A 24,838-nucleotide genomic window follows, 5' to 3' on the forward strand; every position below is an offset into this window, starting at 1 on the left:
GTCGAGAGGAGGTGATTGGCAGGAGGCGGTCTCCCAAGTACGCAGATCCACTACCATGAAGGGCTTTGTAGGTAGTAAGAAGCACCTTGAAGCGCAAGGTGCTTCTTACTAGAAGATCAAAAGAACCAGTGTGATCCATTATTCCAAATGATCAGATTCTCAGATAATCCATGCTATCTAAAGTGCAGTATAGGAGATAGGTTGTAAATCATTTACTGATGATTTAGTGTGTTGTAACATATTTAACAAACCATGATTCAGTTGTAGATTATCTTAAGGCTGAGAAGTACTTTGAATGTGGATTTTGCTGGCTAAACATGGATTAGGCCTGGAGAGACCTAGACCTAAGTCCATCCTCAACCATGGAAACTTAATGGGTGTCTTTGGGCCAGTTATACTCTACCTGATCCCAATCTACCTCAAAGGATTAGTGATCTGGGGTAAATTAGAGAAGACAATGCTGTATAGCTCCTAAAGAAAAAAGCATATATAAAACTATTGCAGTATCTCTTAATGGTGTAAAGAGTATGAAGATCTACTGAAGAAAGATTCAGATACAATGAATATTCTAGATTTTATGTAGGACTCAGGGTACATGCTAATAAAGAATACCACTAAGAGCAGGAAATCAGGACTCTGGGCAGTTCAGATGAATGTATAGATCAGGGGTGTCAACTCAAGGCCCACGGGCTGCATCCAGCCCACAAGGTGCTTGGATCTGGCCCGCGGGGCTGTCCCGGAAACAGACCCAGTGAGCCTGGAAATCGGCCCACAGGGTGCTTGGATCTGGCCTGCGGGGATGTCCCGGAAACAGACCCTGTAGGCCTGGAAACCGGCCCGCAGGGTGCTTGGATCTGGCTCGCATTGTCTCTGCCAGTGAAAACAAAGCTTGAGAGGGCTGCATGCAGCCCTCCCAAGCTCCCTTTCACTGGGAGAGGGTTGCAGGAAGCCATCGCAGCCAAAAACAGAGCTTGGGGGCCTGTTTTCACTGGCAGAGTGCTAAGGCCGCCACAGGTCCCTCCAACATGAGTGACATCAAACTGGCCACACCCACCCTGGCCACACCCACCCCTGCACCCGAGGTCAAACATAACCCTGATGCAGCCCTCAATTAAATCAAGTTTGACACCATTGGTATAGATAATTTTATTATACACTAAAGCTCTCTACAAGAATCTGAACTACTAATGGTTAAAACGAGTTGGTGGTAGATCAGAGTCAATGGAATTCAAGGAGTTCTTTTGTGGACGTGAAGGGACTTGAGTCTGATGATGTCTTTGACCACTCCGCCATGCTTTGCCTTGTCATCTCCTACATCTAAGTCCTATCCCCAGAAGGATCACCTGAAAACACAGTTGTTTTACAATTTGAAATATGTCCAGCCAAGACCAAGTGACGCTAGTCCATCACAACTGGGTTCTGATACTTTTGCTATATAAGAAGCTTTCATATTGTTTTCTGCTCCCTGGTTCAGACAGAATGGAATCTGATTACATCATGGCTCTGATACCTGAAGAGATGCAATATCAGGCAAGGGATGAATGTTCATGTGGAAGCTGCTCCCGAAATATCTCAAATGAATACACTTAAAAGCTGCTCCATGCCATCTTAATCACAAGTCTGGAAGGCCATCCTAGGATGTTCAATGAAGGAAAAGTCTTCTTTCCTGGCAATGCTGGGACAGGTTATGGATAGGATATTGAGGACAGAAGGAGAGAAATGTAACAGTTGTGGAAAAAATGGTTATACATCCCTAAGAATAATGAACTTGTAGCCAAGATCTTTTGCATCCATAATGATGGTTTAGGGTCTGTCCATCCCAGGTTGTGCAAATAGAGTGAAGCTGCTTCCCTCTTCTTGTGGTAACAGCCCCACTAGATGAACCACACCAAGAAAGCAACTCTGCAAAAAGGCTAAAATCACTTTTATTGAAATCAACTTACTATAATAGAATTCTTATAAGTCTGATTGTATTGTATCTCTTCTTCCTCCTCTTTAAAGTTCAGTGAAATAAGGTGGGGTGCTTTTGTTGAAGCCACTTCTGAATGTTATCTGTCTGTCCTGGACTTAAAAATGGTATACCATATTTTGCCCAGGTAACAACTCTTGCCTATCTCCATCAAGAGTCATCTTCCTTACCCTCCAGAGTTGGGATCATTAAATATGTAGAACAAAGTCAGGGCTTTTATGTGGTTGTGCCTTTTGCAAAAGAGGCAACTGGGAGGAGTTGTTGTTATTATTTGCAACCCATCATGACTCCATGAACAATGTTCCTCCAGGCCTTCCTGTCCTCTACCATCCTCTGGAGTCCATTTAAGCTCAGGCCTACTGCTTCGGTGACTCCATCCAGCCACCTCATTCTCTGTCATCCCATTCTTCTTTTGCCCTCATTCTTTCCAAGCGTTAGGCTCTTCCCCAGGGAGTCCTTCCCTCTCATTGGGTAGGAGGAGAGAACCCTGTTAATGTTGAGGGAAAACACTATGTGATCTCTTCTTCTGCCTTCTACTATCTATTCATTTGAACTTCCTGAGGTGGGATGGAGTTTGATGCTGCTGTGTGAGAAACTGAGAGATGGGAAGATGGGAGAGATGGGAAGTCCCTGAGTCCCTCGGGAATAGGGCGGCATACAAGTTGAATAAACATTCCAACCTTCCAAGATATCAGGGGTGGGTTCCTGCCAGCGTTATTACTGGTTCGGTGTCTGAAAAATTTTAAAAGGGAAAAAATTACATTTTTTCAACGAAGATTGTTCTGCGTACGTGCAGAACAGAAAATCAAGTTGGCGCCGCCAAGGATAGAACTGGTTCAAGTGTCCGGCCAAGTTACTACCTACTCACCAGAACTGGTCTGAACCGGTAGGAACCCACCTCTGGAAGAGATGGAGGTCACAGTTTTCTCCACTCACATCGGATTTCTGAACAAATCCAAAGTTCTGTGAGATGATTCCAAATATATCATTGAGCCATGCTGGAATAAATTCTAGAGGGCTGGTGGGAGCGTGGGATGGGAACTGAGATTCCCAATTTATTTGCAAAGAGAGAGGAGCATAGGATGGAAGCCAGGGATCTCTCCCCTCCTCACCCCAAAAGCTTTTTATCTCCCCACACCCTGAGTCTGGGAACTGCCTCCAGTCTAAAGAAAAAAGCTTGATTATCATGAGAATGACACAGCTTCTCTCCCGCCCTGCCTGGCTGTGAAAGGAGGAGGATGAGGGAGGTGGTTGTCATAGAAACAAGATTTAGGGAGAAAGGGAAAAAGAGGGCCTGGTGTGACTGAAAGATTCAGAGAGAGGAATGGGGGGCAAAGACCTCGGAGGGAGCAGGGTAAATACATGAATGGAAGGAGGGAGAGAGAGAGAGAGAAAAGGAGAATGGCTGGGATTGATGTGTAGTAAATGACAGGAATGATGGGTAAAGGCTGAGCAGGTGGATCGGTGAAAAGAAAGCTAACTCCCAGGATACTCCCATGAGTAGGCTAAATGGGGAAGTCAGACAAATTTCCTCAGGTGCCTTTAGAAAAATTGCATAAGTGAGTCAGTCACCAGTTGCTAATCTTGGTCCTGCTCCAAATGCCACAAATTGAGCTGACTAGGAATGGATGGTTGGTTAGGAAATTATTCAACATTTGTCAGTGAAACCTCTCCTAAACTGAGAAAGAAAGGAGTGGTTTTCCCACACCAATTCTAACTCAACATTAGTTTAATGGGGAGAGGACGTGTGTATGTGTGTGCGCGTGTGCACGGGCGCATCTCTTCCCCTTCTTTAATATTCTGATGGTTCTTTTGGCTGCTCTTTCTAAATCACAGGAAATCATCCTTTGACCAAAGCTGGAGGAGTCAAGAAGTGATACTTCTGGATTTGATTATAGGCTGTCTTTCTTTTTGTTCATAATGAACAAAAGCTAGCTTGCAACTAAGTGCACATTGTGCTAATGGAAAAGTTACTTTTATTTGGGCAAATGAATGGAAAGAGAGCATTTACAATGGAACTTCTCCAGAAGTGGAAAAAAATCCATGTAAAATACAGGCGTGCCTTATAGAAACGGCTGGAATAAATCACGAGATATGGACCGAACCAGAATAGATCAGCCTTAGGAGGATGGATGCGGAGATGGAGAAGGAGCAGCAGCCAAGATAGACTGAAGAAAAGAGTCTTGGTATTTTTGGTCCCTCTCAAGTTAATCGCTATACTTTCAGTTGCAGCTGTTTCCTGCGTGTTTGTGTCATTTTGTGAAAGGCTATAATTACCCAACTGCATGCTTCCTAATTACAGTTAAGAAACAAGCTGGGGAGTGGGTGAGCAAGCACAGGTTGTCAGGACCAATCCAAAATGATAGAAGGGAATGGATGAGAAGATGCTGAGGCTTTCCTGTACATTGTTCCTCTGTTTTGTTCTCTCTTTCTCTCTCTCTCTCTCCCTCCCTCCCTCCCTTATTCCTTTCCTCCCTCTCTTCTCTCTCTCTCTCTCTCCCCAAATCCGTTCCCAATCCCTGCCAGCTGCCATAAGGAGCTTAGACAGTTTTGCCTAACTGTAGTTGTGGGGGCAGCTCCTATTTGCTTCGTGTGTATTTGTGGTCTTCCCTAATTTCCTTTCCTGTCCTTTCTCTCCATCTGTACAGTTTCATCTGATGTGATTCCTCTTTGTAAGACATCCTTACTCCTTCTTTCCCCAGTTTCAAGAAAAGGAACCCTCCTTATTTTTGCTCAGTTCTTTTGGGGGTGGGGCATGGTGATGCTGTAGTTTGGAAACAGCATGAGTGACTGCTTCCCATGTGCTTCCAAACCCCATCCATGAAAGTCCACCACAAGTAATCTGCCATTCTTTGCCCGGTCTCCTCACAGATATGAGTGGTGGGACCAACAAAAAGGGTGTAGACAGACAAAAATAATAATTTTGTGTATAATCACTGAACAGAAGTATGGGAAACTATTAGGCTCACCAAGAGGCTATTTTCAAGGTCATCTTCTATACCTCTTCTCTTTGATGCTATTCATGGAGAATCAGGTCATTTTAACTAGGCTATTATTCCCAGGTGGAAGCTGTTTAAAGGCATTAAAAAAAACGTATGTGTAATATAAGTAGAGCCAAAGCTTTATTGGACTTAGCTAGAGATTACTGCAAAACAAGAAGAGAGAGACTTCAAAAAAAGGGAGGGATGAATTTCAGATGATCTCATTCTCATGCATGTTCATTATTCCCATTTCTGTACGACTTTATAAGTCTATAAAAAGCTTCCATGAAATTCACATTTGAAGGCCCATTTGAATGTGTCTGTTAAATATATTTTCTCTGAAGTTACTTATTTCTAAGCAGAGCATATCATAAAATATACATTTAAAGTAAATGTTGATATTCCTTTGAACAGAGAATCAATTGCAAAATTCAGAGACTGGGGAGCGTGACTGCCTATTTGGCTTGGAGTGCGTGTGCATAAGATCAGCTTGTGTCAGTGATCAAATTCCTCAAGCATCCCTCTTGCCATTGTGGGAGATGTAAGAGGTAGGCAGAGTCTACGGGAAGAGAGATGCTTGTCATGTAGATGAGTTTTTATTGTCCTGGGTGGTTTTCACACTTGGCCAAGCGGTCAAAACTGGGAAAGAAGAAAAGTGAGAGCATCCATTGTTTCCTTCCTCTGTTCCTGTCCCCGCCTCCCTGCTCAAAAAAGAAATAATTACTTTTTGGCTGCAGAATTACAGATCCCTTTGGGGTCTGGAACATAGGTCTTCATGGATATTGAATGTCCCACTTTCCAAAGGAAGACGCTCTAGTTTTACCTTTGCACAGAAAAAGGAGAAAGCATGACTATAAACTTCTATATTACATTGTTGCAGGGGTGGGTTTCAACTTGGCATTACTGCTGGTTTGCTCACGGGCGCGCTTTGTGTGCATGCTTTGCTTGCACGCTTGCACATGCTGGATGCATGCTTGTTGCGCATGCGCAGTTCGATGGAAATTGTTCTGGGCATGTGCAGAACAAAAAAAAAGATGGTGGCGGCAACAGCAGCAACTGGGGAACCGGTTCAGGGACGTGGCCAGCCTGGGTTGTTGCCAGTTCTGCGACCCAGGCTGGCATACCACTACCGGTTCAACTGAACCCAGCCAAACCGGTAGGAATCCACCTCTGCATTGTTAAAAAGGAGCACACTAGAGGTATTTTTATTTGTACACTTTACTGCAATGAATCTCCCACTCAGCCAGTAATATTCCTGGGTAAAGGCTGAATGCAAAACAGAGATGTGACTCAAGCTAAGAAAAGATCTGCTAAGGGTATCTAACCTTTTTTCTCCTCATTAATGACCAGAGTGGAAAGAAACAGGTGTTGTTTGCAAATATGTAAATAAAATATTTCCAGAACTATAAATATATAATTAACATGTGGTTGGGCAGAAAATACAAAGTCTTTTTCTTCTTTGCCGCCTGAGATGAAAGAATGATGCTGTGTTTCCTCTCAGAAGCTGAACATGTTGCTTTAGAGGGATCAGAAAGTAATTTATGCTGTCAAAGTGTTGCCCTTTTGCCTCCTGGAGACACTGTTATTGCAAGCGGCCTATTTTATGTGAGGAACTCCTAGCACGATTACAGGCACTTATTTTTTAATCATGGTTTGGTAGGCTGTAAAGTAGGAAGGAAAAACAAAACTGAGGCATCCTTAAAAAAGGAAAGGAGCTTAGGTTTTCACATGGAATATAGAAGAAGGATATTTGTTAATTTGTTACATTAATCAATAGACCAAGACTTTTAAATCCTCATATTTAAATTTAGTTTTAGCTTTGACCATCTGATGATTGGCTATGTGCCATTCCATCGGTCAGATTCTAATAAAGGTTATCTTAATTGTAGGTGGCTTACAATGAACACAATAAAACATCTATAAAATACTCATACAACCCAACAAATTAAGAACCAATAAATATCATTTATAAAAAATTCTTCCTAAATCCAAGCAGATAAGATGGTACCTCTGAGGAAGACTGTTCTCACCATTTTGTGTAAGGGCAAATTTGATTTTGTGTCTGTTGCATATCTACATATACAGACCTTCATACATCTGTGTAGAATGGACACATTTATAGATGTTTTGTAATGCAATGGGATTGTGTAGGTACTTGGTATCACAGAATGTTGTGGGGGAGGAGTAGTGTAGGATTGCGAGATTTGTGAAGTGTGGACTAGAATGGATAATTATATCCAGTCTGTGTATTTAATGGAGACCTGTGAATCAGGTCAGCTTATTTTAAGATTTTATAAGCCAAAGAGAATTGCCAGGCATCCATACTAATATGAAGACATGCACCTAATGAACTTATGCTTCTGAAGTACCAATTTAGAGTCATATGAGAAACTGGGGATTATTCCATGCTGTGGGAAAATATAAGCCCCATCAGGTAGAAAATGAGCATGTCAGTAAGAAGGCTAGAATATTCTTCTCCTGATATAACGGTAACTACTAAGCTTCCAAGATATTTGGCTTCCTGAAGTGCAGAATAAGATGGTACCCCTTGTTATTTAATATACAGCTGGATTTGTAATGGAATTCTTTCTCAATAATCATGTGACAGCAATCTCTACCACACCCGATAGATCACTTCCTTACATTGCAATGTTTCTCAAACTCACCAACTTTAAAATGGGTGGACTTCAACTCCCAGAATTCCCCAGCCAGCATAGCTGATAGCATAACAGGCTGGGGAATTCTGGGAGTCGAAGTCTACCCATCTTAAAGTTGCTAAGTTTGAAAAACACTGCTCTACCACCTTTAAGCTGCTTCTGAACAGCTTCCCTGAGGCAATGGCCTCATCCTGCCTCAATGTGGCACTACCCGTGTAGTTTATTCCATAGGGAAATATTTTGGAGAGGAGGAAGATTCAATTGGATACAGCAGTGGTGGGTTGCGGGTGGTACGCCCCGGTACGGGCGTACTGGAACCTGCCCGGAGCACCGGGTACCGTTCCGGTACGGTGCTCTGGAGGGCCCACCCGCCTGCCCAAGTTCCTTACTGTATTTTAAAACTTTCGGCACTTCCATGCATGGGCATGGCGGGTACAGTGCCTGCGCAACGCTCTGTCGTTCATGTGGATGACGCCGGGCCCGTTCCAATCACACTGGTTGGAATGGGATCCAGAACCCACCACTGAGATAAAGGTAGTCCTCAACTTACAACAGTTTATTTAGTGACTGTTTGAGATGATAACAGTACTGAAAAGAGTGACTTATGACCATTTTCACACTTTTTAAAAAAATATTAATTTTTTTTAAAAAAATTTGTTACATAAACAACACATACCCACAACAGTGGGGAAAAAAGAAAGTCAAAACAAAAAAGAACAAAAAACAAAACAAAGAAAAAAAACACAAGTATATGTTATAAAAAAGTATATCAGCTGGCTACAACAAGTTTTTGTGCATCTCTTCCATTAATTCATATTAATTCAAATATCTTAACTCAAATGTTTACCATATTAACATCATCATACCTCCACTTTTAGTTGACTACAGTTGTTTAAACATCCTTCATCCTTAACTATACCAAAAATTTAATCCATAACCACATGCTGGCATTTCATTTACTTGTTTATAAAATCCTCCATTAACATCAAATCCTCATATCCTGTTTTAGCTAAACATCCATAATATTTAATACCAAAAATTTCATCCTCCATGTATATAATTTATTATCATTCTCCTTTCTTTCTTTAATTATATCGTATATCATAGCATTTTCCCCATATTAGTTAAGATTTAACTGTACATAGTTTTATTTTATTTTTTATAATAATTATTATTGTTATTAATGATCTTTATATATAGTCCAAATACATTTCTAACCTTCCCTTCTCATATCCAATTATTACTTATCATATCAATGTATCAAACGTTCCGGTACGGTGATCTGGAGGGCCCACCCGCCTGCCCAAGTTCCTTACTGTATTTTAAAGCTTTCGGCACTTCCATGCACGGGCATGGCAGGTACACTGCCTGCGCAACGCTCTGTCGTTCATGTGGGCGACGCCGGGCCCGTTCCAACCACACCGGTTGGAATGGGATCCAGAACCCACCACTGAGATAAAGGTAGTCCTCAACTTACAACAGTTTGTTTAGTGACTGTTTGAGATGATAACAGCACTGAAAAGAGTGACTTATGACCATTTTCACACTTATGACTGTTGCAGCATTCCCATGGTCACGTCATTTACATTCGTATCCTTGGTGACTGAGTTATATTTATGGCAGCTGCAGTGTCCCAGGGTCATGTGATCCCTTTTTGTGGCAACCGTATTACTAATTTAACAACTGCAGTGGTCCATTTGACAAATCTGGCAACATAAGTCATAAAATGGGGCAAAACTCACTTAACAAATTTCTCACTTACATAACATGAATTGGGGGCTCAATTATGGTCGTAAGTTGAGGACTCCCTGTATGGTAGTGCTTGAAATAGTACAGCACGTATATTGTCTACTTTATCTAAGTATTATTTCACATAGCATAAAGAGACAGTGATGCCAGAAAAAAAATCCAGGATGTGAACATTTTTAGAAAAGCACATACCCATCTTTAAGGAACAAGGCTACAAGGTTTTTAAATCCTTATGTTCATATATTTCTCTTTTTCTTTTGCTTATCCCAACCCGTCACAGCGCTGGGATCGGCATCGGTTTCTATGGAAACAGCGAGACCAATGATGGAGTATACCAGGTCACATATTCTTTGCTCAATGCTAACCACACGCTAAGCTCCATTGACAGCCTGGTAAGTGAACAAATGGGGAGGGGGGGGAGGCAAGAGATACAGGAAACCACCCCTGAATGTTTTATGTAACCCCTTGTCCTCAGATGAAACTTGGAAACACATTTATATTCACATCCTAGAAATGAATCAAAGGTTGAAATTAGTTGTCAACAACCCCGGACGAGATTTGCGACTCCTGACTCAGGTTTCTTTCAGGGATACACATATTGAGTGTGAATCTGTTGGCTCTTAATGTATGTTGCAGGGGCAGCCGACGCGATGCCTTATGGCTACTAAAAGGTTATTTATTATTTCACAAGTATTGGTATGTGGGTGAATAGAGCAAAAGCCGTATACTGATAGAAGAAAATATTTGTAGCTCAAGATTGAGCTTGTGGGAGTGGGGTCCTTGGTGCTCTTTGAGGTTGGTGGTTTTCTTGCAGATATTTCATTACCACACTAGGTAACATCATCATCATCAGCTAGAAGGGAGCGGGGGTTGATCTCTTTTTATGTACTAGCTGCTCAATGCCTAAATGAGCAGGATTAACATCAAGATTAGCGATAGACCAACAATCAAGACATAAAAAATACTCCAATCAAGGAACTACCAACTCAGAAAACAAGCTAACAGCAAATCATAGTCTAACCAAGAAACCACCAAGTAAAAAGAGAGCAAACCACATTCCTTTCTAGCACTGATGATATTACCTAGTTTGGTGTTGAAATATCTGCAAGAAAACAACCAACCTCAGAAAGCACCACGCACCCTACACAAAAGCGGTATACGACAAAGTTCTCATCTATGTACAGGACAGAAGGCATGTTCTACCTGTGAATCCTACTGAAGATATGTCCTAGTAATAAGTGAAGTCTTTTCCCCCACAAATTTTATTTGTTCTCTGAAGATGGGCAAGTTCGAAAACTCAGAAGATTAAACCTCTGGTCCCAGTGTCCAACCCTGATTGGATCCTGCAACATTGCGACATTATCCTAGGACACGTATATTCACCTTCATTTATCAAATAAGGTTCTTTGTGCTCTCAGAGCTTGGTTGTTTTCTTGCAGATGTTTCATTACCAAACTAGGCAACATCATCAAGTGCTAGAAGTCTGGCTGTCATTTCATAAACCAGTGACTTCCAGTGGTTGGTGGGAGTGTTCTTGGTATCTGCAAGAAAGCAAGAGAACACCAAGGAACCTCAAAGTTCAATTCTGAGCTACAAATATTCTCTTCTATGAACTCAAGTAAAATCCAAAAGCAGTTGCATAACCTGTGAATCATCAGCGATGCACGGATTACTGGATAGAGAGTTTAAGCTTGTATTTTATTTTCCTATGTTTCATACGCTTTCCACCGAAAGCAAATGTCTTTTTCATATTTACTCGTTTGCTGAGGAAACCCCACTACAGTACTTTGCATGTTGCAAAGGATTCTGGAGCACATTATGTGGCACAGTTGCTTCCCATCAAAGACTACTAAACCAGTTGGATTTCATGGTTCCCTATATGACCACAGAGTGCGATAGGTACGGTACATTCTCCTGCAGCCATCTACTGCAGGGAAGGTAAATAATGATATGTTGTTGGAAATCTATTTGCAATTTTCTTGGTTGTTTATTTTAAAATATTTATAACCTTTGTGCTGCCTCCCAAAGTACTTAAGAACAAAAAGCATACAGCAATCAAATCTGATAAAAAAATTCATAAAGCAAGAGCAGCTGATAGAATGAAATTCTGAATAGCCTAGAGAATGCAGCAATAAAATCTTAACCCTCTACTCCACAAAACAAAACAGACCTCCAGTAAGCCGGAAGGGCAAGAATCCGAAGAAAGATAGAGAGGAGGATTCTAATGCCAGGGTAGCAAGGACACTATCATGGATGTTCTACCTGCTTGATCTTTGAAGGCGGAAGGATTCAGAAGGATACTCCTTGTATGGAAAGTTCAAAGTTCGGGTAAAATAAATTTTAACCAGAAATAGCTTCCCATTATTTTAACATTGATCAAATAAACAAATTCTATATTCTTTCTCCCAATGATCTTTATATTCCTCAAAGGAAGTTTTTAACCCAATCTTTCTCATACTCCTTGTATTTATTCTCCTAAAATTCTTGGTGTCTTTGTCAAATCCCTTTTGCAATTCTAATGTGGCAATGTCAGCAAATCCCATTTGTAAATCCAATGGAGAAAATAAAATCCACACCTCTCTTCTGATTTAATATTTGCACCTCTTTTTTAATCATTAAATTATCATCAAGTTTCATTTGTAAACACATTATTTCATCTCTTTCTTATTATCTGTTCTGAATTCACTTGCAAGTCAATTTCAGTTTTATTGAAGGGGGCTTGTTCTTATTCAGTAGCAACTTCTAATTCTTCCATTAACGCAAATAACTTGAAAACATCCTGCACCCATTCATTTTTTTAAAAAAAACCTCTTTTAAAGTAGCATTTGGTGCCCTCCAGTGTCCAACCTAAGTCTTATCAGTTATTTCGAAGTATGAACATAGACATTTTCCCACAAGAAAGGATCCTTTCAATTCATTTCAAAGTCTTAAGTCAAATTCATTTGAGCTCTTAAATCTGTTTAAAATTTTCTAAAACCTGGTGTTGTATATTCACAATCATTCTGGTGTTGTATATTCCCCCCCAAAAAAAATTTTGTTACAAATATTTAAACTTGTAGTTAATTTTCTTTCTCAAAGAATTAAAGAAAATTCACCTGGTGATTTCACTCAAACTTGCCAGTCTGACGGTTCTTGCTCTTTAAAAAAACAACCAAAAAATTAAATACAAAATAATTAAAAGCTGTGTCTCAGTCAAACAGAGTCAGTATAGGCAATACTAGCAGTTCTAGGCACAATGGAATCCAATGACCTCTAGTCAACAGCAAGCCAGCAGTTCTCACACATGAAACAACTGTTTGGAATACATAGGGGTAATCTCGCCTGGTGCGCCAGTTGCGACCCTACCTGAATCGGGAGGCTCTCACAACAGTCACCCGGGCCCTTGTGACCTCTAGGCTGGAATACTGCAATGTGCTCTACATGGGGCTGCCCTTGAAGAGCATCCGGCGACTTCAGCTAGTACAGAACGCGGCCGCGCGAGTGATTGTGGGTGCACCTCGGTTCACCCACATAACACCTATCCTCCGCGAGCTGCGCTGGCTACCTGTCGATCTCCGGATGCGCTTCAAGGTGCTACTAGTCACCCATAAAGCCCTACATGGTAGTGGATCTGGATACTTGAGAGACCGCCTTCTGCCAATTACCTCCCTGCGACCAATAAGATCACATAGATTAGGCCTCCTCCGTATTCCATCGGCCAGCCAGTGTCGGCTGGCAACTACAAGGAGGAGGGCCTTTTCAGTAGTAGCCCCGACCCTTTGGAACGAGCTCCCCGTGGAGATTCGTACCCTCTCCACCGTCCAGGCCTTCCGCACAGCCCTTAAGAACTGGCTAGCCCGTCAGGCCTGGGGACAAGGATAGTTGCCCCTCCCGAATGATGAATGTATGTTGCTGACTATTTTACCATATGTTTCTTTGTCAATGTTTGTTTTCCCCTCCCCTGATTTTGTGTGAGCCGCCCTGAGTCCCCTCAGGGAAAAGGGCGGCATACAAATATTAATAAAATCTCAAAAAATCTCAAATCTCAAATCTTGCAATCTCTCCTTTCTCCAGAGAGATTTTGGCAGGCCAAATCCTACATTTAAGTGCAATTTTCAGCCACAATGTGTCCCTCTGTTCTAGGGGGCATCAATTCATCATGGTGGCTCATCAAAAGCTCTTGGTGGTTGCCTTGCTTTTAAGTTGGCTGGCTAGGGAGAAATTGTTTATTCTTGTGAAACAACTTGGCTGTGAGCTATCTGGTTAAGCAGGAACATTTGGCAAATAAGATACTCTATCATGAGCTTGTTCATGTACTTTTTCATGTAGTTCAGGGGTGTCAAACTCAATTTCACTGAGGGCTGCATCAGGGCTGGAGTGGATATGGTCAGGGTGGGTGTGACCATCTTGACATCACTCTTGTCAATGGTGGTGACCCAAGCACTCTGCCAGGAAAAACGGAGCTCCATTTTCAGTGGCCAAGGCACCGCAGGATGGTCCTTTGATGTTTCCAGGATGGCCCTGGAATCTAAGCACCCTACGGCCTTGAGTTTGTACATGAACATCTACAGTTCACTGCCAAGACCATGAATGTCTCACAACACCATATAATATACATGACTCTCCTCCTCTTGGTGTACCTCAGCATGTTCCTCTTCTTACACCCATATAGGTCTCGGAAACTGTGGCGCTTCTTTCAGCCACAGTACGGGGAGAACTGACACAGCTTGAGGAGACACTGTCCCAGAGGACTGAACTGGTGGCTGTGGTTCGGAACACACGCCGCCAGGCTGAGGCAGTGGCACATACCTTGGATGGCATCCCCTTCTGGAAAGATGCCCGTGGAGGAGCCAGCATCCTAGCAGAACAAGTTGGCTATTTGGAAGACTACCGGTAAGATTCAAGGCTGTGGGGAGGCTATGATTTAATAATACAGGAACCAACTTAAGGAAAGAAATGTTGCAGAAATTAGGACTGGCCTCACTAGGTGGCTGAGACAGGGAGCTGCTTCAGTGGGTAGTTGAAAGCAAAGACTGGGTGCTGGAAATCAGGGCTGCATGCTGTATATACAGGTATATATATAGACACATACAGAAGGTAGAGGGTTTGGCAAACTGGTATAAAAAAAACAGTCTTGTTTGAACTTTGGAAAAACTAAAGAGAACATTATCGATTTCAGAAAAGGGAGGTACAGCCACGCACATCTGATGATTAATGATTCACCGTTGGAGGTGGTTAGCAGCATCAAGTTTCTGGGAGTGCAGCTAATGAGTAGGCTGGCTTGGTCGCTCAACAGCGATACACTGGTGAAGTGAGCACAGCAGTGCCTGTATTTTCTGCATTGCTTGAGAAAAGTACATCTTCCTTCCCCTTTCCTTACCACTTTATATAGAGGGACGATCGAGGGAATCCTGTCACATTGCATTACTGTCTGGTTTGGCAGCATTACTGCTTGGGACAGGAAGGAGGTGCTGAGAGTGGTGAGGGTGGCAGAGAAGATTATCGGCAATTCATTTCCATCTATCCAGGACATAAGACATAAGCGATACTTAAGCAGCGTCCATAGGATTGTCTGGGAGACATCCTCTTCACGACTTGTTTTCCTTGATACCTTCTGGGAGGGGACTTCTTGGTATCCAAAGCAGAACATCCAAATTCGGTCACAGTTTTGTTCCATATTTAGTATCAACCTTGTGAACTCTCAAGCTTCCTCTTTCAACCCTTTATTCAAAATGGACAGTGATTAGTGCGTGTGTGTGTGTGAGAGAGAGAGAGAGAGAGAGAGGGAGAGAGGGAGAGAGGGAGAGAGAGAGAGAGAGAGAGAGAGAGAGAGAGAGAGAGAGAGAGAGAGAGAGAGAGAGCGAGCGAGCGCACAGCAGCTACCAAAAAAACCAACACAGTTCTAGGCTGCATAAATAGAGGGATAGAATCAAGATCACATGAAGTGTTAATACCACTTTAGAATGCCTTGGTAAGGCAACACTTGGAATACTCCATTCAGTTTTGGTTGCCACGATGTAGAAAAGATGTGGAGACTCTAGAAAGAGTGCAGAGAAGAGCAACAAAGATGATTAGGGGATTAGAAGCTAAAACATATTAAGAACAGTTGCAGGAACTGGGTGTGTTTAGTTTAATGAAAAGAAAGACTTAGGGTGACATGATAACAGTGTTCCAATATCTCAGGGGCTGCCACAAAGAAGAGGGAGTCAAGCTATTCTCCAAAGCTTGGAGGGTAGGAGAAGAAACAATGGGTGGAATCAAGGAGAAAACCAACTTAAAACTAAGGAGAAATTTCCTGATAGTTAGAACAATTAATCAGTGGAAACAACTTGCCTCCAGAAGTTGTAAATGCTCCAACACTGGAAGTTTTAAAGAAGAGATTAAATAACTATTTGTCTGAAGTGGTGTAGGGTTTCCTGCCTAAGCAGGGGGTTGGACTAGAAGACCTTTAAGGTCCTTTCCAACTCCTTTATTCTAATGTATTCTATATGTGTATTTATGTACAGTATGTATGTATGGCAGGGGTGAAATCCAGCAGGTTCTGACAGGTTCTGGAGAACGAGTATCAGAAACTTTGAGTAGTTTGGAGAACTGGCAAATATCACCTCTGGCTGGCCCTAGAGTGGGGTGGGAATGAAGATTTTGCAATATCCTTCCCCTGCTACGCCACCAAGCCACACCCACAGAACCGGTAGTAAAAAAAAATCAGTTTCAACATGATGTATGTATGTAGATAGTATGTGTATATGTGCGCTATGTAACAGTATGTGTACATTTTTGAAAGCAGGCAAGAGAATTTCATTTTTAATGTGTTCCAGTGTGCCCACAGTAAAAAAACAACAACACGACAATAATGGTTATCTATACATTTGTGTCCATAAAGCATCCTGATTCTTTCAGTGGAGACTCCTGCCTCATCTCCATGTTTGTAGAAAAATTCAACATCAGTCCAATCAAATTGGTCCATGAAGAGGAAGGATCCCGTCTTAGTTTTTTGCTGCAGATAATAATTGTTTGATCTCAGTCTGAAGCTAGGAAAATAGAACAGCACAGAGGAAAATATAATTCAAGGATCCATAGGTGGGTTGAGTTGACCCAAGGGGAGATGACTAGAAGAAATGAGAGTTGAAGCACATGGCACGCTGGTTGAAATTGAGGAAACAACTATTTGGGCTTGAAAGATGCCACAATAGGGCAAAATAGATGGAAGAAGATGGACTCTTATAGCAGTCTTCCAATATCTAAGCGGCTGCCACAAAGAAGAGGGGGGACAACCTATTCTCCAGAGCACTTAAAGTCAGAAGAAGAAGCAATGGATGGAAAGTAATCAAAGAGAGATCCAGTCTAGGAATAAGGAGAAATTTTTCTGACAGTTAGAACACCTCTTCAGTTTTACTTACTCTGTTGCTCTCTAACTCCCTCAGGTGGTTGGCCTACATCTTACTGCTGCTCTTGGACCTTATCATCTGTCTCCTCACCTTGCTAGGACTGGCAAAGCAGATCAAGTGGCTGGTAATCATGTGAGTGCACCACCTGGTGGGCATATTTGGGCACAGTTATCGGGGACAGAAAGCGAGAGCAAACTTATCAGGGCTGTCCTAGTTCAAGGGAGATTTAGGCTGATCTTCTATCATCCATCCCAATTATGGCTGCAAAAAATATAAATCAAATTCTTTTAAAGATAACCAATGCCTTGGGATTTTTGGCAGATAGGGGAAATGATTGCTATCAAATATAACTACAGGTAATGAGGTATTATAAAGATATCCAGAGATGATGAATAACCAGTCCTAAAGCGTCGCACTGATAAATTTAATTTTCTACAAACTGGGGAGAGATAACTTTGCAATATTCAATTTATTCACAGCTATACCGCAGGGTATAAATGGAGGCAGAAGGATCCTTTCACAAGATAGCAGATTTAATAATAATAATAATAGGACTGCGCTAGTTATGGAGTTCCTGGACATCTGGTAACAAATGGGCTATAGAACTTAGTAAATACGTCCTGGCTGAGCAACCTGAGCCAGCAGCTGCAGGAACACTGGAAGAAAAGTTGTTTACCAATAATGAAAGGTGCCTTCTGTGCAAACTCAAAATATCTGGTTTATCATTTGAGCACTTTTGCTGTTGACAAAATCACCACCAGTCAATTGCAAAAGGCAGCTTTACTTGGAACAACTTACCGCCTGCAATAATGCCTTTAACTCTCCAAGAATATCTAATTATCTCAGGTGCTTGGGAAACTAACTAAAACTGCTAAATCCAGTCTAGACATCTGTCTGACCGTACAATCCACCATAATGGTTTGTTAGATTTATATGCCACCCAATTCCAATGATTCTTCAGATTTTCTTACCACCCAGACCTTGGACATCAAAGTACCTCATATATGCTGAGGTTGCACCAGATCAGAGGTGGTATTCTCCCGGTTCATCCCAGTTTGGGAGAACCAGTAGTGGGGCGGCGGGAAGGTCTGCCCACCCGCCCAGACATCATCATGAACACTCTGCGCATACGCAGAAGGTTCTATGCGCAAAGATAAGAGGAAACCATTACTGCACCAGATGTGTTTGCTCAGTGTATTATGAAAACCTTTCTGAGCCAATTAGGCTTCAGTGTTATTAAGTTAATTCAGTTTAGCTAATCGAGGGTTAGTATGCTGTGCTACTGAGACCAAAAAAACGTGGTTCAGAAGTATGTAATCTCCAACTTTGATTTATAGCTGGCTTCCTCAATCTGATATCCTGAGATATAAAGTAATTATCTTCTGTTCCCTCTTCCTTAATTTTTTTTTCCTCATTACATTCTATATCAAGGCCATTAAAAAAAAAAAAAGTACACAACCGCCATTCCTTCCTGGTGATTTGCAGCAGCTTGTAGTGTGTAACCCAACCCGTTATGAAGCCTGCCCTCATTACTGTTATCTCAGCACAATGACAGTAGAGGAATATTATAAATCACTGGTGAGGAAATGGATTTAGCTAGAGGGCTATTCTCTACTGCTGAGTTAAAGTTTTATTTATGAGTCAGCACAAACCCATACAGTATAAAACTTGCTGATCTCACAGCCCATCGTACCTGCTTATAAAGCCACTGTGTTGTAGGGTTGATGGATTCCCCAGAATTTGTTTTCCTCCCATCCCAAAATATCATCACCAGTGAAAAAACATCTATGGAGATTCTCAGTCATCCAAGTCATAGTTGTCCCAAAGGTGCTTTTTCAAAAGGCAAACTGCACTTTGTTTTTCCTTGAAGACATTTCACTTCTCATCCAAGAAGCTTCTTCAGTTCTGATTGAATGGTGGAGGGTGGAAGGATTTATATTCCTTGCAGCCGTCTGGTCGTTAGTACTCTTTCTGAGAGTCTTTCAGGCCACTTGTACCCTCAGGGTCACCTGAATAGCTCAAATGGGTGTGGAAACTTTCAGTAGTTCCAAGAAGGCTCCACACCAGTGGTGGGATTCAGCCAGTTCGCACCACTTCGGGAGAACCGGTTGTTAACTTTCTGAGAAGTTTGGTGAACTGGTTGTTGGAAGAAATCATTAGGGCAGAGAACCGGTTGTTAAATTATTTGAATCCCACCACTGCTCCACACCCATTTGAACTATTCAGGTGGCCCTGAGGACACAGATAACCCCTCAAGTGGTCTGAATGACTGTCAGAAAGTGCTAACGACCAGATGGCTGCAAGGAATATAAATCCCTCTTCCACCATTCAGTCAGAACTGAAGAAGCTTCTTGGATGAGAAGCGAAACGTCTTCGAGGAAAATCAAAGTGCAGTTTGCCTTTTGAAAAAGCACCTTTTCAGACAACCAGTGGAACAAAAAACCTCTTTTCCAATCACTTTCATTAAAATGAGGTTTGGGGCTTAGGAAGGCGCGGTGAGTTTTGACAGATGGCTAGAATGGTGGTTTAGCTGTCTGTGAAAACTCACTCATGGTTCTGCATATTTTGATGAATGCATTCAAAACAGACCCACTTGAACAGGGAGGCTGTGTGGCGAAGCAGAAGAATCTCGCTTGTCCCCTCAACAGCTGTTAACCAAGCTTGTTTTCAAGCACCCAGACAGCTCCCAACCTTATTTAACACCCAAAAAGCGCTGTGCAACTGTGAGATGCTTAAAAACAACATCCACTGTCAACAACCACCTAGCTCCAAATAGCTGCTAATTTACCTGGCAGGTCTCTGAACTGGAACTCAGAGGCCTGGTAGATAAGCAAGAGTCCATTTTGAGAGATCTGGTCTCTCATGCTGCGAAACTAGCATGGCCCAAGCAGGCAGCATCTAGGAATCAGGGTGGAAATGTGTATGCCTACATCAGCCTGATTTCCCCAATCAAAATAAGGTTGATTCCATTTCCTAGCAGTCACGTATCCACACCATTAACAGAATGGTTGGTGGAGCGCTTGATTGTCCCCAGCTTAAAACTGCCTCAAACAACAATGTGACTTTATGACAAGAGAGGATGGCTACTGAGGTATGGATTGGGGAATAAGGCAAACGGAACATCAGAGGGACGTAACAAGAGGAAAAGTAGGTTGTTGAGGCAAATTTGCCTCATGAGTGGATTTAAATGGGAAAAGGCTTGGAATACAGGTAGTCTTCGCCTTGCTACCATAGCTGAGCCCAAAATTTATGTTGCAAAGTGAGAAATTCATTAAGTGGGTTTTGCCTCATTTTATGACTTTTCTTGCTACATTCGTTAAGTGAATCACTGCAGTTGTGAAGTTAATAACTCGGTTGTTAAGTGTGTAGGAAGTTAACACCCACCCCTCTGCTAGAAAAATGAACTATCCTGGGAAATATTGAAAAGGCAGAATATTATATTTCCCTGGATCAGAAATGGAGAAACATGTTTTTAGGCAGGAAACAGACTCACTCTTAATAGCCCACACCTTTGTCAATTGGCCATTAAAAAGTCTGAGCTAGTCTACATAACAAAAGTAGGATTGGCCTTCTATAGATACTCACCACATGGCAACTGGGAACTCAACCAAGCTTGGGACTCAAAAGGCACACAACCTACAAAGTTAGCTAAGACACACCCTGTCCCTGGAAGTCTAACAGCCAATCAGAATACATTTCTTATACAGGAACAAGAAACAAAGAGGTGGGGCCAAACAGAAAGTATAAAAAACCCAAGAACTCTCAGCAAGCCCCTTCTTTCTCTTTTCTTCTTCACCCAACATCTGGAAGCATGTGATCCCCCTTTTCTGTTCAGGAGCTCCTGTCGACCATTAAACCATCTTTCCAAGCAGCCTCCATGTTTCCAGTGTCTTTTTCCCCACTTGGAGCTGAACCCAGAAGGACATTTCTTCCAACAACAATTGAATCTGGCTTCTCCATTGACTTTCCTTCTCAGAAGGTTGCCAAAGGGGATGACATGACCCCTGGGTCACTGCAACCATCATAAATGTGAACCAGTTGTTCAGCATCCGAATGTAAATCACATGACCACAGGGATGTTGCAACTGTCCATAAGTGTGAAAAATGGTCACAAGTCACATTTTCAGTGCCGTTGTAACTACAAATGGTCACTAAGCAAACTGTTGTAAGTCAAAGAGTACCTGTAGAATGTTTGGCAGTACTGATGTGTCCCTGCACCTTCGGTACTTGATCCTGCAGGCTTGTTGCTATGCTGAGCCACATCTACAATCATTGTGATTGTTAACATTCCTTTGTGTCGCCTTAGTCAAGCATCACTTGACTGGAAGGCCTCGTTCATCAGCTCAGTCACAGAAATCATATTATGAAATCCACAGCCTATTGTGTAAAAGCTCTCCTTGGATCCAGAATTCTGCCTTTCAGTTCAAAAGCTGTTTTTAAATTCAGACTAAATCTTTATTGTGGTGTGACCTTCCCACAATTGCGAGGCTCTTCCTCCTGGCTGTTTTAATGTACATTCCTTTAGTCCCTGAGTTGGCAGAAAATGTACCACCATACAGTTAGCCCTCAACTTACAACAGTTCGCTTAGTGACCATTTGAAATGACAGTGGTTACTGAAAAAAGACTGTCTTTCAACTTACGACCATTGTATGATTCCCATGGTCATGTGATCAAAATTGTGATGCTTGGCATCTGATGCATGGCAGTTGCAGTGCCCTGGGGTCATGTGATCCCCTTTTGCGACTTTTGATAAACAAGGACAATGGGGAAGCCAAATTCACTTTACAACTGTCTTACTAGCATAACAATTCCAGTGATTCACTTAAACCACTCTGGCAAAAAAGCAATAATAATAGCACTTAGACTTACATACTGCTTTACAGTGCTTCGCAGCCCTCTCTAAGCTGTTTACAGAGTCAGCCTATTGCCCCCAATAATCTGGGTCCTCATTTTATCCACTGAGTCAGTGAGCCTGGTGAGATTTAAAAGATCATAAAATAAGGCAAAACTCACTTAACAACAAACGTTTGGGGCTCAATTGTGGTCATAAGTCAAGGACCACCTGTAATTTTCTCTCTCCTGACAAAGGAATGCTAATCTGCTTATGGCCTTCAAGTGTTTTATCCTTAAAGCTTTATTTCAGAACAATTTAAGGACAGCAATGTTTTGATCCCCTTAGCTTCATCTCTGTCCCCATCCCGTGTCATCAACCAGTGGGAAAACCACTCAAAGTGTGATGGGAAGGCATGCGTGATGGTGGGTAAATACTTGAGACAGAGAACTTAATCATCTTTGAAGTTGCCATCTGACAATTTATTGGTATGGAAGTGCTTCATGGCAAGAACTTATCACTAGGACTATTTCTGAGTATGGCTCTATGGTTTTTTTGGTGACCAGCTGACCACATCCCAAAATAGCCTGGGAGGAGGGTAAGATGCAAGAAGGACCTTGCATAATACATCAAGAGAGCTTCCTGGTCTTTTGAATTCAAGACATTTTAATAACCTATTTACTGGACTTTTAGAAAGCCAATATCCTAAGGTAATCCTTGACTTCTGATTGGTCACAATGACTGTTTGAAGTTGCAACAGAACTCCCCAGGACTATTAACAACCCAAGCCCATTCCCATAGTCAAGTGATTGCATTTGGGGTACTTGTCCATGTAGATTGTCAATCATCCAGCTCATGGCTTTATTTTTCCTTGAAGATATTTTGCTTCTCATCCAAGAAGCTTCTTCAGAAAAAAGCATCTCTGAGGCACTTAGCAACCAGTCGGGACTTAGAGCCCCATAGTCACATGACTGCAATTTATAACTCCCTCCCCCCCGCCCCTATAAACCAGCATTTACTTCCGGTTTCTGGCATAAACGTCCATTGGGGGTCAATGGAATGATTTACAATTGTAATTCTGGGCTCAATTACATCATAAGCTAGTTTGACTTGTATGAGCCCTAAACTCTTTCATATGAACATTCAGGCTAGTGGCTGGGATTGTTGTTAGCTTCCTATGTAGCATGTTATTACTCATTTATTACTTCATTGTAAAAAAAAAAATGGAGGAGAAAAAGAGAGGCACAATGTCGTTGTAGATTGTAATAACACTCATTTAAAACATGTCATTTAAAACACTCATTTAAAATTGTAATTTAAATTAATCCCTTTAGAGAACATTTCAGTATTATAAATGGTTAACCCCAGTGTTTCTCAACCTTGGCAACTTTAACATGTGTGGACTTCAACTCCCAAAATTCCCCAGATAATACTAATTAACACAGAAAGTATTTCAACATGGAAAAAGCCACAAATGTTTTCATGATTCTGCGCTAACTATACATCAGTGCATTTATTTGAAGCAAAACAGCCATAAATAGGTATCACTTTGATTAAATAAATAAATATGTATATATTTGAATGATTTGTAATTCAAAACCATTTACAATACATTAAAAAAAACAAAGCAAGTAATAATATGAACATAATACAATATTAGGGACGTAGTAGCTCAGTGGCTAAGACACTGAGCTTGTTGATCAGAAAGGTCGGCAGTAGGGTGGTTTGAATCCCTAGCACCATGTAACGGAGTGAGCTCCCATTACTTGTCCCAGCTTCTGCCAACCTAGCAGTTCGAAAACACGTAAAAATGCAAGTAGAGAAATAGGGGCCAGCTTTGGTGGGAAGGCAACAGCGTTTCGTGTGCCTTCAGCATTTAGCCATGTCAGCCACATGACCACGGAGACATCTTCAGACAGCGCTGGCTCTTCAGCTTTGAAACGGAGATGAGCACCGCCCCCTAGAGTTGGAAATGACTAGCACATATGTGCAAGGGTAACCGTTACCTTTTAATACAATATAGCACACTTGTTTTAAAATATATTGTATTTTATATGATAGTGTACACCAGAGGTGGGGTGTGTCCTGGTTCGGCCTGCCCGGCCAGACGCTTCTCCACATACGCAGAAGCGTTGCACAAGCGTGAGCACAAGTGAACCGGTAGTAAACTGGTTAGCAATCCACTACTGGTGTACACCAACTCAGAGCCTCTCTTTGAGGGAAATGGGTGGTTTAGACATATGAAATATAAATAAGTAAGTAAATAAGTTCAAGGATTACCTTTATAAACAGTGAATCCATGTGATGCCTGCATGGTGCTTTGGAAAGTGTGAGTCAGATCTATCTGCGTAAACCAGATATCCAATCTCTTCTGAAGCCCAATCCAAAATGGGCTTCAGCACCTGCATTCAATGAATAGAAGATTAAATAGATGCAGTTCCTGACTGCATCATCGTCATCATCTTCATGAATGGGGCACCTTAGATCGTTCCCGTAGCAAGATTTCTACTGGGAAAAGATGGAAAGCACTACTTTACCCTGATACAGTTAAGGATGAGTTTAAGCAGCCATCGGAATAGACTGGGGATGAGATGAAGACTGTTATTAAGACAGCTTAAAAAAAGTGATTAGAAGGGCGTCTTTATGCCATGGAGAGCAGGACATAAAAAGAAGCCACTTTTTCTCTCCATGAAAATTTTGGAGATATGGAATGCCTACCAGAAAGAACATAACCCCCTCCCCCCTCCCATCTTGATCTCCATGCTCATCTAAATGGGGCTGTTGTTGTTTTTTGTGCTAACAGGATGACTGTCATGAGTTTCCTGGTCCTCATTGTCAGCTGGGGCTCCATGGGGCTGGAGACAGCAGCAGCTGTGGTGAGTGACGGGGCTGTGGGTAGGTAGGGTTGGAGGGTGATGTTGGTCAGGGTTAAAATGGCAACGAGCAGCATTTTGGGAGAGCGTCAGTGGAGAGGGGAGGCAATTAAGGTTAACCTAGCAATATTGGCAAACTGTGTAGCAATCTACAACAAACAAAACCAAGGGAAGTTCACTTCTGATATGGCCATCTCTTTATGAACTGATATATTCCAAGTTTCATAAATGAAAATAGTGGAATATTTGTAACATCGCCATGATAATATCAAACACCCTTTTTAAGATTCTCTAATCCCTTAATTCGGGGTAGTGTAGGGGTGACTGGATGAAGCTGAGCATTTACTGGCCGGATGCTCTTCCTGATGCCACATAGAGTTCGCAGCAGGTTTTTTTTTGGGGGGGGGGGT

The 24,838-nt window shown here is 42.0% G+C and overlaps 1 protein-coding gene across 2 annotated transcripts in view; it reads left to right on the forward strand.

Moving 5' to 3' along the window:
- TTYH1 (tweety family member 1) overlaps positions 1–24,838 on the forward strand; it is a 99,292-nt gene that overhangs the window by 52,158 nt on the left and 22,296 nt on the right. For both annotated transcript variants that reach the window (XM_032234533.1, XM_032234534.1), the window contains exons 3-6: positions 9,637–9,748; positions 14,008–14,228; positions 16,760–16,855; positions 24,359–24,431. In XM_032234533.1, coding sequence (XP_032090424.1) covers positions 9,637–9,748; positions 14,008–14,228; positions 16,760–16,855; positions 24,359–24,431 — 502 coding nt within the window. The remainder of the gene's footprint in view (positions 1–9,636; positions 9,749–14,007; positions 14,229–16,759; positions 16,856–24,358; positions 24,432–24,838) is intronic.

Source organism: Thamnophis elegans, chromosome Z, assembly GCF_009769535.1.
Source record: "Thamnophis elegans isolate rThaEle1 chromosome Z, rThaEle1.pri, whole genome shotgun sequence".
In the NCBI taxonomy this organism is placed as follows: domain Eukaryota; kingdom Metazoa; phylum Chordata; class Lepidosauria; order Squamata; family Colubridae; genus Thamnophis; species Thamnophis elegans.